Source organism: Centroberyx affinis, unplaced genomic scaffold, assembly GCF_046629955.1.
Source record: "Centroberyx affinis isolate AG114_WGS23_722 - 3 ecotype Tasmania unplaced genomic scaffold, CSIRO-AGI_Caff_v1 ptg000956l_1, whole genome shotgun sequence".
In the NCBI taxonomy this organism is placed as follows: domain Eukaryota; kingdom Metazoa; phylum Chordata; class Actinopteri; order Beryciformes; family Berycidae; genus Centroberyx; species Centroberyx affinis.
The window spans coordinates 83,949-100,220 of NW_027279530.1; the positions used below are offsets into that span (position 1 = coordinate 83,949).

The window sequence follows — 16,272 nt, forward strand, 5'->3', positions numbered from 1 at the left end:
GTGTGTGTATATGTGCCTACATATGCATAAGCATGAAAATATGTGCATGTTTAATACGCACTGTAACATACAGTACCGCAGCAGGAGACAGTCTCTTCCCTCTATGGCCTGGCTGAACCCTTGTTGACTTCCTGCAGTGACAGCTGTGCTAACAACCGTGATATTTCCAGGCAGCGCTCCCCGCTGCCCTGGCCTGGTGTCCAGCCCCCGTGAATCGCAGTCTTTAGCACTTTTTGAATTTGCATGACGATTCATAGGAGTCTGGCTGCAAGCCCATCCGCCGGTAGGTAATTCAGACAGATGCTGTCTGACAAACATGATTTGATGGTCGATATAGGCGGGACAAACCTACTTATGCGAGCGTTACAGAGCTCAACAACAACTAGCAAAATGGCAGCGCCGGCAAAGGAATTGGTTGATGGCAAGCTTGATTTAGCGATTTAGTCAGTCCTTAAAAAACTTAATGGCATCAATGAATTAAAACAGGAAAAATCACAATATTTAAAAGCTTTCCTAAGAGGTCAGGGTGTCTTCACTCTTTTTCCCACTAGCAAGAGCTTGATTTACCTGCTTGCTCCTCTGGTGGCTAAAGAAATGGGACTGCCAAATCCCATTTTTATTGTCCTGTCCTGTTTTGCTACCTTGATTGGTCAAAGATTTTGATAACTGACAAATGGTTAGGGCCATGCAAATTCAAAAAGTGCTAAAGCCTGCGATTCATGGGGGCTGGACACTAGGCAACCACTGCCATGAGTTTGGGACCAAACAGGGGAGCTGGGGCTGTACTTGTAGTCTCTTTCTGTTGGGTTCATCTTGTCCTCTCACTTTGTGTTCATTAGCTTTGATAGATGTTGAGCTGTCAAAGGAGATTAGGCAAGGAGATCCACGCCCCGCTCCTCACAGAGGGGGGTCTTACGCTCCGCGGCGATCGGGGGACGTCGCCTAATGACTTATTCATATTTGCGCGCTTTTCATATTTTGTTCTCTCGTCACCCTGCCTCAGATGTTCACGTAGGACTCGCTCCCTGCCGCCCTCCTGTCAACCTTCTCTCTCGCACGCTGCCATCAGGCCCAGGTGGAGCCGAGGAGAGGGGGGAGACAGGAGGGAGGAAGAAGAGGGGGAGAAGGGAGGCTGCTCTCATCTTCTCCCTCTCTCCCTCTGTCTCTTGCGCTCGTTTGCTCGCCCGCTCTCCGTTCGTATCAAGTCCCTCGCAGCATGTGGCGGACGTGTTTTGCATAATTTTTGATTTCAAGTGTAAAGAATAAACACTCAGCGCTGCCCTTGATTAATTTGCAGTCTCTCATTTCCTCTGCACATCCTCATCAGAGGCAGAGCCGCGCGGAGAGTCAGGAGCTTGACGCCCAGTCTAGTTTGATACATGAGCTCTAATCCCACAGCAAAAGAGGACAAGAAGCTTGAGAGGGTCTAAATGAGGATGTTAACCTTTTGTTTTCATGTGGATTCAAGGATTACTCGTAATTAATTGGACCCCCTGCACCGAAAAGCTGTCAGACAAATTATGTAAACATGAAAAAAACTTACAGTTTTAAATGAGTAAACACATACACATACACACACACACTTGCTCCTGGCCTCTGTCCCTATTTCTCTCTCTCTCTCTCTCTCTCTCTCTCTCTCTCTCTCTCTCTCTCTCTCTCTCTCTCTCTCTCTCTCTCTCTCTCTCTCTCTCTCTCTCTCTCTCTCTCTCTCTCTCTCTCTCTCTCTCTCTCTCTCTCTCTCTCTCTCGCCCTCATTCTCTCTTCTCTCTATAAAACACACAAACACATTAAAGCCAATTTTCAGCTGCAATCCAAAGGCTTCAGCTTGTGTAATTGAGGTTAATTGAATGTCCTTTCTTCCGTGTGTGTGTGTGTGTGTGTCTGTGTGTCTGTGTGTGTGTGTTTGCTGTTCCAGGCGATGCATGCACCATGTCGGAGTACAACAGGCTGAAGAGCATGCTGCTGGACATGCAGCCGAAGGTCCTGAGCAGTGGGGAGCAGAGCCAGCAGAGAGACATGGAGCAGAAGAGAGCGTTGGTGGACACCATGTTCAAATACCTGGATGTGAACCAGGATGGCCGGCTGGTCAGCAATGAGCTGGAAAAGGTGGGTATCAAGGTCGGATGGCTTGATGGCCGCATAACTAAATAGCTGTATGGATGGATGCATGAATGGGTGGATTGATTGATAAACAGGATAGATGAACAAGGAAGAGATATACACTCCTCTCAATTAAAAGTTTTAGCAGGTTCTGTAATGTCGTCTCTTTTATTCCAAGCATGTTTTGAGCGTTTACTCCTGACGTTTGGTTTATTTAGGCAGGTGAGATCAATGGCATTCGAACTCAGGTGGCACCAAATAAGCGCACTGAGGCAACTGTGGTGCGGTTTGTAATCGTAACAACAGAAAACAAAACCCAATACAGAGGGTTTTATGGGTATAAGGAGATGGATGACATCTGATAGCCAGCACTTACTCATGCTTGGAAAACCTAACCAAACTGCATTCTGGACTGATTGCTCATATTCACCTATTTCTTCATCGGTTCCAACTGGTATGAACACCAGAGAAGGGAAATTACGACAGCTACCACAGACAAGTCCATCATGCTTAGCTAAAGTTACAGGGACTAGAATCGGATTTAATTTAGTTGAAAAGTATAATAGCCTTGAATTCTTTCAATTCTTCAACTGACTTTCTTGTGATTGTCGACTGTTTTGTCCTATGTGTTGAAGATAAAGTTAAAGGTAAATATTAACTGAAACTCTCATGGTTGTTGCTGCAGCAAAAATGATAGGATTCAGCAGGGAAAAAATATAAGCATGCATATAGAATGTAAAATGTGCAATAAAAACAGTAGAAAGAACTAGAAGGACACTCAGAGAGCGCAGACCTCCACCAAGGCCAATAGTCCAGTCTGCTATGATATGCAAATTTCGTGAGTCGGATCCGATCCGCTCCAAAATTGAATGGGTTCTTCCTTGGCCCATGCTACACCCTTCCACGAAGTTTCATGAAAATCGGCCCAGTAGTTTTTCCGTAATCCTGCTAACAAACAAACAAATGGCACCGAAAACATAACCTCCTTGGCGGAGGTAATAAGAATAGTAAAAACAATAAAAGCAATGAAAGTAAAAAAATACAATACAAACAATTTTGTTATGGGAACTGCTGCCGACAATTTTAACACTTACGTAAACTTCAGAGTGGCAGGTATGGGAAAGAGTATGGATTCACTTACATTGTACATGCTAAATACATATTAAACCCCACCCATGCTGCACCTAAATTGGCTAAAACAAACAATGAAGAGTATCTCTCGAGGTTATCTGACCGAGGTCTGATAGGAAATAGGAGGGGGTGTAAAGGGGATTGGTGTGGACATTTCCAGGGTGAGGGAATTAGATTATCGTGGGCATCATCTGGTCTCAGGAAATGGGCTTCAGCGATGGGTGTTAATTAGACTCATCCCGACCCATGGCATGATCACGACGCCTTCTGCCAGAATGCAATGAACCATGTTAGAGTCACACACTACTGAGTATAACAGGGAGAGTAAATCGACTAATGAATTATAGTTTTATTCCATAACATTTTTAATGGTGTTGTAGATTTTTCATTTTATGAGAGAAAATATTTTGACAACACACAAACAAGCTCATCAAAAGTTCAAAATCAAAAGTTATAGCCAAATATTCAAAAATGCTACGGTATTTCATCTATTGTCATCTCACTGAAGTTTCAAATGCCCACTTAAAATTGCTTTTTGGCCCAGTTCTAGGAGCAGAAAAGAGAAATACATAATAAAAATCCTTCTCTCTGGTGGCTCAGTGCTCTCTAAAAGAGATGTGATTGAAGATTTTGATCAATCATGGCCGGCAATTATTAATGTTGATACGTTGCCAGGAAACCTTTAGAAAAGACATTCTTATCCTGTAGGAATTCATAAATTCTGTTTCAGCGAAATAATGCTTTAAAGATCAAAGGAATTCAAAGATGAATTTCATGACGAAAATATTCTTAAACGTCATCAATCAAGACCGTCTCCAGTTTGGGGTCTATCTTTTTTTCACAGATGGCCTTAGAGGGGAAAGTCACTGTGCTTCAGCTTTGAAATATGTTATTCATATGCCCAAGGAGAGATCAGTCTGTATCAGTGAACACTGGCTGCAGTCTCCTGTGGGCAGAAACAAGAGAAAAGAGTTTGTCACATCCCTTAATCTGCCATGTCACATGTGCGGCTCTGTGGAGAATGAATTGGACAAGATGAAAGAGGGTAGGGCATTTCAGGTCTGGAAATGATGGCTGAAGGAATTCAAATTAACATGTAACATATCTCCTACTTAGCCTAATAGTTTTATGTGTTTGTTTTTTTTTTCAGGGGTTTCTCGCAGTCCAAAACCTTAGTCAGGCTGAAATCACAGTGCAGACAGCTATCCTATACAAGCTGTAGGTATTCACATACACAAGTTGTACTGATATGGGCAGCGATAGCAAGAACACTGACATTAACAATCTTACTCAAAGAAAAGCAAGTTTGGTTAGTATCTCATTCATCGTTATCGTTCAAAACCTTCAGCATGAGTCAGCAGTCTCCTTTAGAAAGGTCCAGGTTGATCTGAAGAATTTGTGCATTTTGATACACCTGCCTTGCTCACTTAAGGTGAGTAAACTCTAATATTGACCTCCTCTCTGCCTCTGAGGCTCTTCATTGACTGAACTCCCGATTCAGAATTGATTTCATCCTGAGACTTTGAGACTGACTGAGCTCCAAAACCTTTCAGCCTGTTTTTCTCAGTCTTTCATAGCCAATACCATGATCAGACTTTTGTAAAAGGTTTTTACAAATACTTTGTATGGTTTGTTTTTTTTCATACTTTAATGCCACATGGGTGGGGTTTGCCACATAGGACAATATGAAATGAGTGCCAAAAAATGACACCAAAAAAATTAGTGCCAGAAAGTATATGTATACAATTTGGAAGTCAGTTTAATATAGTTGACTCGAAACTAATCCAACACCATCTGACCTGCGCATCACTACAAGCTGCACTAAACCACTTTGCACATTAGCAGCCCCAAATAGCAGGGAGAGGTAACTGTCAGGGGCAGACATAATGATTTTGGGGCCCTAGGCAAAGGCAAGCATGGGGCCCCTAAATCCCAACTCTCTCGCTTTTAAATCCATCCTTTATATATAAACTTGGGTAGCTTTGCTTATTTTATTATTATTTTTTTTTTACTTCTCTCTCAGCTACTGATGTGGTGGCAAGGAAAATGAGCTTAAAGTCAAGTGGAAAAAATCGCACTAGAAGTTGCACTAGACTTTTTGACTCCTTGTGGATTGTGTGAGTCCACCAAGTCAGTTTCTAAGTCAACAGACAGTCACAGTATACTTTTCCAAAATGGATAAACAACATTTTTGGATTAACCCCCCCTTAAGATGATGTGGTATTCACATGACATCATAGTCTTCAAATAAATGAACAATATATCAGTCCACAAAATCAGTCTCTCAAAGCAGTTGGTCCAGGCTGTTCATTAGTTTTAGACAGTGTTGATTCTCTAGTTTCCTGCAGTTTCCATCTAATTACGGAGCCTTAGGTTGTGTGACTAACATTTCAGTACAGTTAAATGGCGTGGTGTTCATGTCACTCAAAAGACCTTAAACAAGCATTTTATTAGTCCACAAAGTCAGTGTTGGCTTCATTGGGGCAGCCAAAAGCTATATATTGACGATGTATGACGTCACATATCCTTTACTCTAGTCTAGTCGTATTTATTTATATAGGCCTTTATCACAAGCAAGTGTCCAAGGGCTTAACATAACATCATATACATGTTATATACCATACTACATCATATATACATACTATAATATCACATCAATTGTTTCTCTGGTTTGAAGCTTTAGGTGAGAGCTGTTCTTATTCACAAATACTGATCAAGCTGCCCTAGACCATAAGAATAATATTTTTTAACGGTTAAATGAGTCATTCAGACTTTAAACAAACATTTTATTGGTTCACAAAGTCAATCCTTCAGCCGTGTCAGTGGAGCAGCCTTGGGCCGTGCATCGATGTGTCAGTCTGAGCGTGCAGAGTGCTGGGCCGCTCCGTGCAGCACTTAGAGGAGCTGGTAAAGTGCAGGAAAACAAGTGTCCATTAAGTTCTCATTAAGTTCTGATTTTGGCGATGTCTCTGGTGATAAGCGGGCGTTGCTGTGGTGTTTTTGCTCTGCACTTCCCAGACATCAGACTTCACTCCTCAGTCAAATATTGCTGTCAGTTCTTCTTCTGTTTTTTCCAAACAAATCACTGTTGCTTCTGCTGGAAACCTAAAACGCATCACATCATGTGCGCCAGAGGTTTTTCCCGGGAAAGACCTACCAGACACAGAGTTTAGAACAGCTAGTGAGAAAGCTAACTACTGTAACTGCTTGTAACTACTTAACTACTATTGTAACTACTTAAAATAAATGTTCTATGTATAATTAGTATAGCCTTGGTGAGGTTTTGATATAAGCTCCCAAGATGTTGAACTGAGAGATACAGGAGATCACCAATCCCCTATATGTGCAGACTCCTAAATGACAGCGGATTTTAGATTGGAGATATGAGGTATTAGATTTTAGCTTAGATAATTGCAACATTTTGATTTTTTTAGTCTACTTAGTGTTGATGTTTTAGTGTAACAGCAAAATAATTCAGTGTTTTTAATGACAATTGTCTTTATGAGCCTGTAATAATGCTGAAAGGTCAATAAACAAAGATTTCTAAGCTCATTTTATCTCATCTGCACATGTACATTTCTTTCCCTTTCTTTTTTTGGTTTGGGTTTTTATTTTATTTATTATATTTATTTATTTATTTATTCTTTATATATGCAAATGAATTAAAGTAAACTAAACTGAAGCTTTCATGAACTGGCGATGGGTTGAATCACTATTGTCTTATATCAATAAGTGTAGCAGCAAAATGGACATTTGTTGAAATGAAAATATCACAGATTATTACTTTAATCACTCATAGACCTACATATGTCAGCAAACCTACAGTTTTATGACATGGGAGATTCTTTGATTCTTCCATTTAGTGCTCTAACAGAGAGAGTTGTTCATATTCACGAATACTGATCACGCTGCTCTTAGCTGTTAGAGGAACATTTAAATGGTGCGGTATCTCTCCTTTTAAAGGTCAGATTTAAAGTTCTAATGAAGGTGCATACTTTGGTTCTATCTTATAGTAGATAATGTATTGTAGAATAAAAAAAGAAAGATGAAGGGAGGGAAAAAAATATAAAGTAAAGGCTATGATAAGACGTGAGACTTATGTAGCTGTATATGATAATTGCCTTTATCACCTAGCTTTCCCCACACGTTTTTTTTTTTTTCAAAGGATTATTGTTTGCTTTGTGCTGCTGTTTGATTTAACGAATTGTGTGTGTGTGTGTGTGTCAGATCTCTATGAAGGAGCACCTGGAGGACAGCCTGCTGGAGTGCACCATGCAGGACCTGCTGCGCTACGACGACTACAACAACGACGGGCACCTCAGCCTGCATGAGTTCTACACGGCTTTCCGTGAGTCCACTTTGCTCTTTTACCGCTCTCCTATTCACTTTTCGTCTTCCCGATTTTTCTCCCCATCCTCCTCTTCCTCTTCCCTGTGCAGAAAAAAAGATTATCTATCTATCTATTATCTAGTACTATCTTATTCTGTAAAACTATGTCCATCATACCCTTCCTGCTTAGTTGTACAAAAAAAGAAGCTATAGAAATGAATTTTGCTGATAAATTTGTTGATACATGTAGTTATTAAAACCTTTTCTACCAAAAAAAAAAAAGGTATACATCTGGACGGTTTCTGCTAAAAGTAGGTACCCATTTTCCACCTTTTCTGCTAAAACTGTCCATATTAGCACCTTTAAGGCCATTTATTTGCCATAGGGGACATACAGTAGAGCACATAGGTCATCTGTGGCTTTTTCAACTAAGAAGCACTCTACTTCCACCACTCTCTTGAACCCGTTGTCCCCTCTCGCCCTCCCATCCAGTGAGTCACCTCTCTACAGCGGCCATCAGCATCAGGATAAAAGCGGTTCAGCTACAGATAACCTGATAATTCCACACTAGCCCGTGTGCCCAGATCCAGCCATGATTATAGCATCTGGAGCTGCCGTAATGGCCTGTGGGGTTTAGGCTGAGCGGCAGCTGAGAGCACTGGCTGGTTCCACCTTATTAAGACCAATAATCACAAGTCCGCCAGTAATGGGGCTGTGGAATCAGCATCAAAACTGCTGGACGTCATGGCAACCCTCTGCTGGATTTTTTTTTTTTCACCTTCTGTTTGTAACCCTTTTTATTTCACTCCTATCTTCCTCTCTTATATATGCCTTTCCATCAGTGACTCACAATACAATGAAATAACCTAGATCTGACATCGAAAATGGTGATAAAATCTGTTAAAGTTGATAAATCATGCGGTTAGCAGGTGGCAGGTGGCCATTTTGGAGGCTTGTGCAGGTCTATTAAGCCTCACCAGTCATTTAGACTCCTAATGACTGGTTTTAGTGGGAGCCGAACCTGTTATTATTTAGTTACACTTCCTTCACACTGCAGCTTGGCTGTGAGCTTGGCGTCACGTGGTATTTATCTACCTACAGGCCCGCCTGCAGGGCTGTAGGCCGCTTTTGTCGAGGTGCTTTATGTTTGACAAGCAGGTGAAGGAGTGGGCTGGGACTAATAAAACAAGCTATTGATCAGACGATGCTCAAGGTTAACTGTTGGGATGCAGAGAAGACGACACCAAGGGGGAGCAGTTATTTTTGAGTGCCGCATCTGGTGTTCTGGATAATGTTGATGGTGGTGAATCGAGTGTGTGTTTGTGGCTGTGCGTGCGTGCATGTGTTTCTGCGTGTGTGCAAGTGTGAGTGAGTTTCTGTGTGTGTGTGTATGTACATGTGTGCCAGGCGTGCATGTATGTGTGTGTTTGTGCGGGTTCCTGGGATGCAGTCGGTGCCCCCCCCCCCCCCCCCCACTCCCCAGTGAGCGGTCTGGGAAGCAGAGCAGCCAGGAATCACAGGTGTGTTTAGCCGAGTGGAAATTTACAATATGGGCAAAAGCATAGCAATAGAATTGAAATTATAGAGCTAAATGATGTGAATGCTGTTTGAAGGTATAATGCTCTGGTGGATAAGCCACTGTCAGGTGACTTGTGTTTGAAAATACAAGCTTTTGTCAAGTTTCGAGGAGCTAAACAACTCAATGAGCTGATTTGGGAACAGCGTGCGACAATCCTGGTTCAGTTCACATAGATCTCCTCTCTCTTTCTTTCTTTCTGCTCTACAGCTTTTGATGTCTGAATCGAAACAGTTTGGCTGCTTCCCACAAAGACAATTCTCGTTCCAGCGCTGGTCTGACAGTCGCTGAACTTCTGGATTGTTAAGAAAACTTGATTGTGTTTTTCCCTCCTTTGTGTCCTTGCCTTATTTAACGTATAAACCTTGACAAGCACACCACTCTGCACAGCTCTATTCTGTTGCTGTCCAAATTTGTTCCTGCTTTTTTAACCACAAATCGAATAGAGTGGAATATGCTTCAAGAATACTCCCAAGATGATTGCATTCATATTGATTTTTTGCTTTATTCAGGCTTTTACCAACTCAGCAAGTTGTTTTATGTAGCGCTCTTTACCTCTTTCTTCTACCGCTTTGGCACCTCTGTTAAGTAGATTCTACTTAAACACCCCCTTTCTCTCTCCAACAGTACAAAGCTATAATTATGATCAATTTCAAGAATAATATGATCTGCTTGATGTGATTTCGTAGTGTTATTGATATAATTTCACAGAGTACCGGCAATCACTGAGAGTCAGCAATCACATTTACATTTATATGTCAGGCATTTAGCTGGTGCTCTTATCCCAAGTGACTTGCAATAAGTGCAACCGCACAATAATCTCGAGTTCCTATATCACCAATGTTACAAATAACATTAGGTGGGTGAGGGGTCACTGTAACAACACACTGTCATTAGATGTGACAAATATTCCTGTGTCTCTAGAAGCATGTATGATAGAAAATGAATGAATGAATGTTAGAATTAATGAATTTATCTGACAATTTCATAAAATTACAGCTCTGCAAGAAGCGCTAGTTAAAAAAAAGAAGTCCAGAAAAAACTTGCTTCATCCTTCATCCTAAACTGTTAAAATTGAATAGTTATTATTGCTATCAAATGGAGTTGGGAGGCTACATTGGAGTGCAGCCCATATAAAGAGAAACCCTTGGTATTAATTACATGTATTCAATCCAAAAATACCGGTAATTCATCAGTCAAAACACTGATTATTTACTTGATGGATTTTTTTCCCCCCATTTTTTTATTCTTTCCTACTGAATTGACACCCATTTCCAAAGAGCACCTGTCCATTCCATTACACAGAGGACCCATTGCAGCGCTCTTCACCTTCTGTAGTTGCTATATTTACTATTTTGGAAAAATGTGGTAACCTGTAATTCATCAGTCAATACTTAAGCAACACTGATGATTCACTTGCCACTGATGATTCTATCCTTAAAACATGCAAACACAGGTTTTAAGATGACTCCTAGCTGAAAGTAAATGTGCTGTACTTTAATACCAGCAATGTTTTTTTTTTTAGAAGTAGGTGTCAGTTTGATTCAAATTGTGGATATATCATTTTGGGATGAAACTGTTCATATTACATGGAGCTCTGTACAGCCAGAGAATGATTGGCCTCTTGTTCTGTGCTACAGCAGGATGGCACAAATGAATAATAATCCCTGTCTTAGCCATGGAGCATATTGCAAGGCAGAGATAACACTATAATGGCTTTGAAATCAATCCTGGTTTGGTAATGGTGTATGGTTTCACTGGGCTATGTTTCCTATCTTATATTACAGTGTTAGCATAGTGTAGCAGTGGATGGCTTGTACATGCACTGTGTATCAGAATCACAATTAGAACCACTGTAATTGTGCAATAATGAATGTACAGGAATGTGCCTTGTGGGCACTGGCATTGGTGCAGGAGCATAGATATTAGACATTAACCCTGCAGTTACAGACGATTGCATTAGCACTGAAGCAGATAGGTGAGCAGGCTTGTTGAGAGATAGCCGTAGCCTGCAGATATATAATATATACAGTCACACAAGGTCAGACCTCCTTTGTGGATACATGTGTTAAAGTATATAAAGCTACATGGGCCGCCCTGGGGTGATACATGGGCTGCATGTACATTATGTGAGGTGAGTAACCTCTTGCAAATGTTCAGTAGGAGATACCTGCCGTAGACTACATAATATCGGAGTTAGACACGGTCTGTATGTGCGTTGAATAAACCTTGACAAAACCGTGTATCCTCACCCCGGCAAATTGGAGGACAGCATGGAAAAACAACACAGAAGTAAAGGGGGAAGACAGTGGAAGCAGAGGAGTGGCGTGGAAAAGGCAGCAGGAGCGTGAAAACAACAACAAATTATCAGGTTTACTTGACAAAAAACGTCAGAGTTTTGTTTCTCTTACACTTGCAGTCCTTACTATTGGCTGCTGTACTGTTGACTGTCTAGGAATTTAAACTTATTCAACTGTTCCTCTCATTGTATGTTGCTCTGGATAATCAGCTAAATGCAGAAAATGTTTTGCTTGTTTTTGCTATTATATATTTACTATACATTATAGTATTTTTACCACAGCTCTTGGAGTTAGACATAGTCAATGCGTACAAAGAATATGGTCAAGAACAAAATATTAAAGTTTTTTTCGACCAAAAATCACATATGACAAATAAAACTTGAACTTGAAGTTGAACTTGAAAAAAATAATGGAAAATAAAGTGAAAAAAGAGAACCATCTTACCTGCGGTGTGTGTTTTGGGGCCTCTAATCCAGGTTCAAGGCACACTTGTAAGGTAGAAAAATTGGAAAGAAAGTGGAAAAAAAAATCAAAAATGCCGACGTGTTTCAGCCATGAATGACAAACCCTCAGGCATGTGGTGAAAGAAAGAAATAATGATGTGCGGGATTTCAAACCAGTGCCCCAGAGTGCTGCTCCCATGTCAGCCCATTTAGTTGTTTATTTCCCTAAAACTTGACGATAAACTTTGAGTCCTCACCCCAGTAAATTGAGGGAGAGCATGGGGAAGCAGCACAGGAGTAAAGCGGGAAGGGACTGGAAACAGAGAAAGCAGCAGGGTAGCGGGAGAAAGACAGAAGGAAGACGGTGGGAAGGTAAGAGGGAGAGATGGGAAGTAAAGTGAAGGAGAAGAGAGGGGAGGGGAAGTTAAGACTCTCTCTCAATTCAATCCAAAGGTGCTTTATTGGCATGAAACACAAAATTGCCAATGCACAAACAATAATAGTTCAATAGTATAGTAATCAATCAATCATGAAAAGGGAGGGGAAGGAAAAGTTGTGGCAGGTTAATACAGATTTTGCAGCAGTGTGACATACTTGTTTTCTCCAGAATGTATTACAATTTTTCCATTCAGAGACAGGTTTGTTTTTTATAAAACCTACATATTATTTTGACTTTATGAAGATAGCTTTCTCTCATAGTTAGTACAGTGGCTAGGAAGTGCTTACACTCTATTCATAATCGCTATGTTTTCTCTTTCTCTCTCTTTTCTGCTTGCCACAGTAGCAAGCATGTGCTGATGTTGCTTAGAGACAGTAGGTTTTTCATTAGGTCCTTGTAGAACTGTGCATGCCTGAAATTCCTCATAAGGTAAGCTGTATCATTTTACAGCATTAGATTATGTAATTTAGGTTTTGCATATTGCTTGATGGATTCCCGCATTGTAAATGTGCTTAATCCTTTGTTGGGGATGAAACCTTACTGTAATGTTAGTTGCTAAGTTGCAGTAGTGAGCCATTGGTCATTTGATTTTTATCACATTATTTGCCAAGACACTCACAGCTGCCAAGCATGTAACTGCTAGCTAGCTTTCACTTTGTTCTGCTCTCTTTCTCCCGCTTTCAGCACTTCCTCTCTCAATTCTCTCTCTCTCCATTTCATTCAGTATTCTTCCTCCACAGGGAGTCTATTTGTTTTCCATGACTCCTGTTAATAGTGCAATTATATGGAGACACTGAGCTGCACTGGCAGAGCCACTCTGCAGATCTGACTAATTAATCAAGAGGCTGAAGTGGCAGACAAGGAGAGGGAGGAGGAGGATGGTAGGAGGAAGAGGAGGAGGTGTATGAGGAGGAGGAGGAGAAGAGGAAGAGGGGAAAGAGAATAAACTGGAAAAAGAGGAGGAGGAGGAGAGAGAGGGGAGGAAGTATCGGAGGGAGGAGAAAGGGTTATGAGGAAGAAGGGAGGAGAACGACAGAGGGAAGGTGCAGGGAAAAGAGGAGCGAGTGGAGGAAGGAGAGAGGAGAAGAGGAGGAGGGGGAAGAGGACAGTAGGAGAAGTGGGTGAAGAAAAGGAGAGCAAAGTGGAAAAAGAGGGGCAAGAGGATGTGACTCTCGTAACTGGTTGGCTGGTGAAACAGAAAAAAGAGCAGTCAGGGTCAGTGAAATGTGAAAAGGCTTTTAGGGTGAGGAGAGGGATGGAGTGTGTGCGGGCGTGTCTGTGTGTGTGTGTGTGTGTGTGTGTGTGTGTGTGTGTGTGTGTGAGAGATGCAGCAGCACTCCAGGCCACCAGAAGGGCGTCTTTATGACAAGGAGATCGCAGCCCGATCAGAGATGCAAATGGCCACATTAACACCGGCGCAGTCAATTAACAAAGAACAAAGACGCCGTCCATCAGCAGACGATTGCACTTTATATGGCTTTTATCTGTTACTCAACTTTTATTCCGAGCAAAATGCAAAACAGCGTAATTTGTTGTTATACAGCTGGGCGATGCCATTCAGGATAAGGGACAATTCAATTTCAAAACCTCACATCTTCTGCCAAAAAGAAGCTTTTTAAATCTAATCTATAAAGACATGATTGAGAGCTAGATTTTTGTCATTATTATTCAAATTACAGCTTCAATTTACATTTTGACTCGAGGGAATCAAAGTGACCCTAGCGCACCTGATGCCGCCGCCGCCGCAGCATGATCGTATCTTTGTGTCGTTGCCCAGTGGTTTTTCCCGCCAAGGTTCGGTCTTTCACGTTGTTCGAGTTTGTCCCTTATCTGCACAAGTGATCTTGCTGTGATCAGATGTCACTTGTACCAGGGAAGCCTGTTGTCCGCTGACAGCCAAGTGGGCGAGAGACCTCAAGCTAAGCATTTACTAGAAAGTGACTTTGAACTGTAGAGTGGAGGTTCCTTCCACACCCACTCCCCTTTTTACAATAGCGTTCCCTCCAGCTGCTCCTCCCCTCCTCTCTCCATTGTTTCCTGGCCATTTTCTCTCCACTGCGCCCTCCCCATCTTTTCCCCATCTCTCCTCTCCTTTGTTTTCCTCTCACCTGCCTCCTCTGCTTCTCTCTTCTTGTGCTCTTATGTCCTCTCCTCTCTCCTCCTCTCATCTCCTCTTGTTTCCTCTCCTCTCCCTTCTCCGCTCCTCTCCCTCTCCCTCTCCCTCTCCCCTTGTCCACTCTCCCCATGCTAGTGTCTGATGCCTCATTACCGCTCAATGGACCTTTACAGCTAATTGCCAGTGTGTATATGGGGCGTTCTGGCACTTTCCGTGTGTCGGCTGTATTCCTGGGTAATTACCCAGTGTCAGGTAGCTGCGGTAACAGGTAAGGGACTGTTGAGGCTTTGATCTCACCTCTTCCATGCCGCACTGTGGTGGCAGAGGAGAGGGAAGACAGAGAGAGAGAGAGAGAGAGAGAGAGAGAGACTGTTGTATGATAAAACACCCTGTAGCTCTGATATGGTGCATTACACAGTTTGTGCTTATCTTAATCACTTAGCTTGTTTTATGTGATCTAATGGGTGGTTTGCTTCTGGAATGAGTGATGAGTGTTGTAAATGTGTTTGTGTTTGTGTGCAATGTACATTAAATCATTCCCTCAGTGAGGAAAGTAAAGTAGTAATCCTGTAGAAAACATCTTTGGTGTTTCTGCATTGCACTTCCCAGAGTTCATTATTGCTGCTTATGCTAACTACCCAGTTCTTCTTCTGCTTATTCTGCTTATTCCAAACAAACTGCTGTTGCTGCTGCCGGAAATGTAATAGAGCAGCAATTGTAAAAGCTTCCATGATCTGGCTATAAGTTGAATCACTATCGTGTTATATCAAAAGAGGGTAGAAAAACGTACATTTCTTTATATGCAGGTGTATCGGATTATTACTTTAAAGTGGACTAATGTATTCTAATGTAATCTGGTCTCCTCTTCCGTGGCTTCAACTCTCACCTTCCTTCACCCATTTTGAGCCAATTCCTCTTAACTACATCCATCCATTTCTCCACCTAATACCCAACACTTCCTGCCTCTCCTCCTTGGATGAGGCTCCTCTTTAATGCAGCCAGCAGCCACTTAATTCTTGGATCTGCATAATTTGGCCTCACACATACAGGCACTCATGTACACACATACACACACACACACACACACACACGCACGCATACACACACAGCACACCTTACAGCCAGTGGTCATTCGGCTGTCCGTTCTGAATACAATGGTGAGAGAAGCCCAGCGAGTCTCCATGGCAACTGTGGCTGCCTTTTTAATCTTGGAATCATTTCTTTTGTGCAACACTTAGCCAATGCAGCTAATTCCCTGGAGGAGAGGACAGAGGAGGAGAGGAGGGAGGAGGAAGGGAGGAGAAGGAGGTATAGTAAGTGATAGGAACCCTGCACACTATAAAAAATTAAAGATGAGAGGTTTCTTATGCAAGATATAGGCCTATTTTACTTCATAGTGCAAACATTTGAGTCAGGCGGCTATCTTACCAGGAGGAGAGGGAAGGAAAGGAAAGGAAAGGAAAGGAGAAGAGAGAGGAGAGGAGAGGAGAGATGAGAAAAAACAAATCAGAGAAAGGAGGAAGACAGGAGGAAGGGTGTCTTCACACAAAATAAGTGTTTACACTCTTAAGGCTCTTGTGCACAGAGAGGCAATAATTTACTGTGTGCATCCAAATGAGAAAACACAAGCAGAGTCCCTAAAGGGGATCTGGAGGAGGTGGGGCATCAATTTGTGTTATGGTATTACAAACACACTCCATGTACAAGACATCTGAGACACCATGAAGCACTCTTTAATGATTCCCCCAACAGAAACATCCGAGCTTCCTAAACATCTGTCGGATTAGGCATGTACACTGCTTGTCCAGCGGTGCAGTGTATTCCTGTGTTCCTCAGGG

The 16,272-nt window shown here is 42.0% G+C and overlaps 1 protein-coding gene across 1 annotated transcript in view; it reads left to right on the plus strand.

The window, feature by feature from the left end:
- The window catches only part of fstl4 (follistatin-like 4), a 165,890-nt gene that overhangs the window by 83,276 nt on the left and 66,342 nt on the right, over positions 1 to 16,272 (plus strand). The window contains exons 3-4 of the mRNA XM_071522148.1: positions 1,916 to 2,106; positions 7,459 to 7,579. Coding sequence (XP_071378249.1) covers positions 1,916 to 2,106; positions 7,459 to 7,579 — 312 coding nt within the window. The remainder of the gene's footprint in view (positions 1 to 1,915; positions 2,107 to 7,458; positions 7,580 to 16,272) is intronic.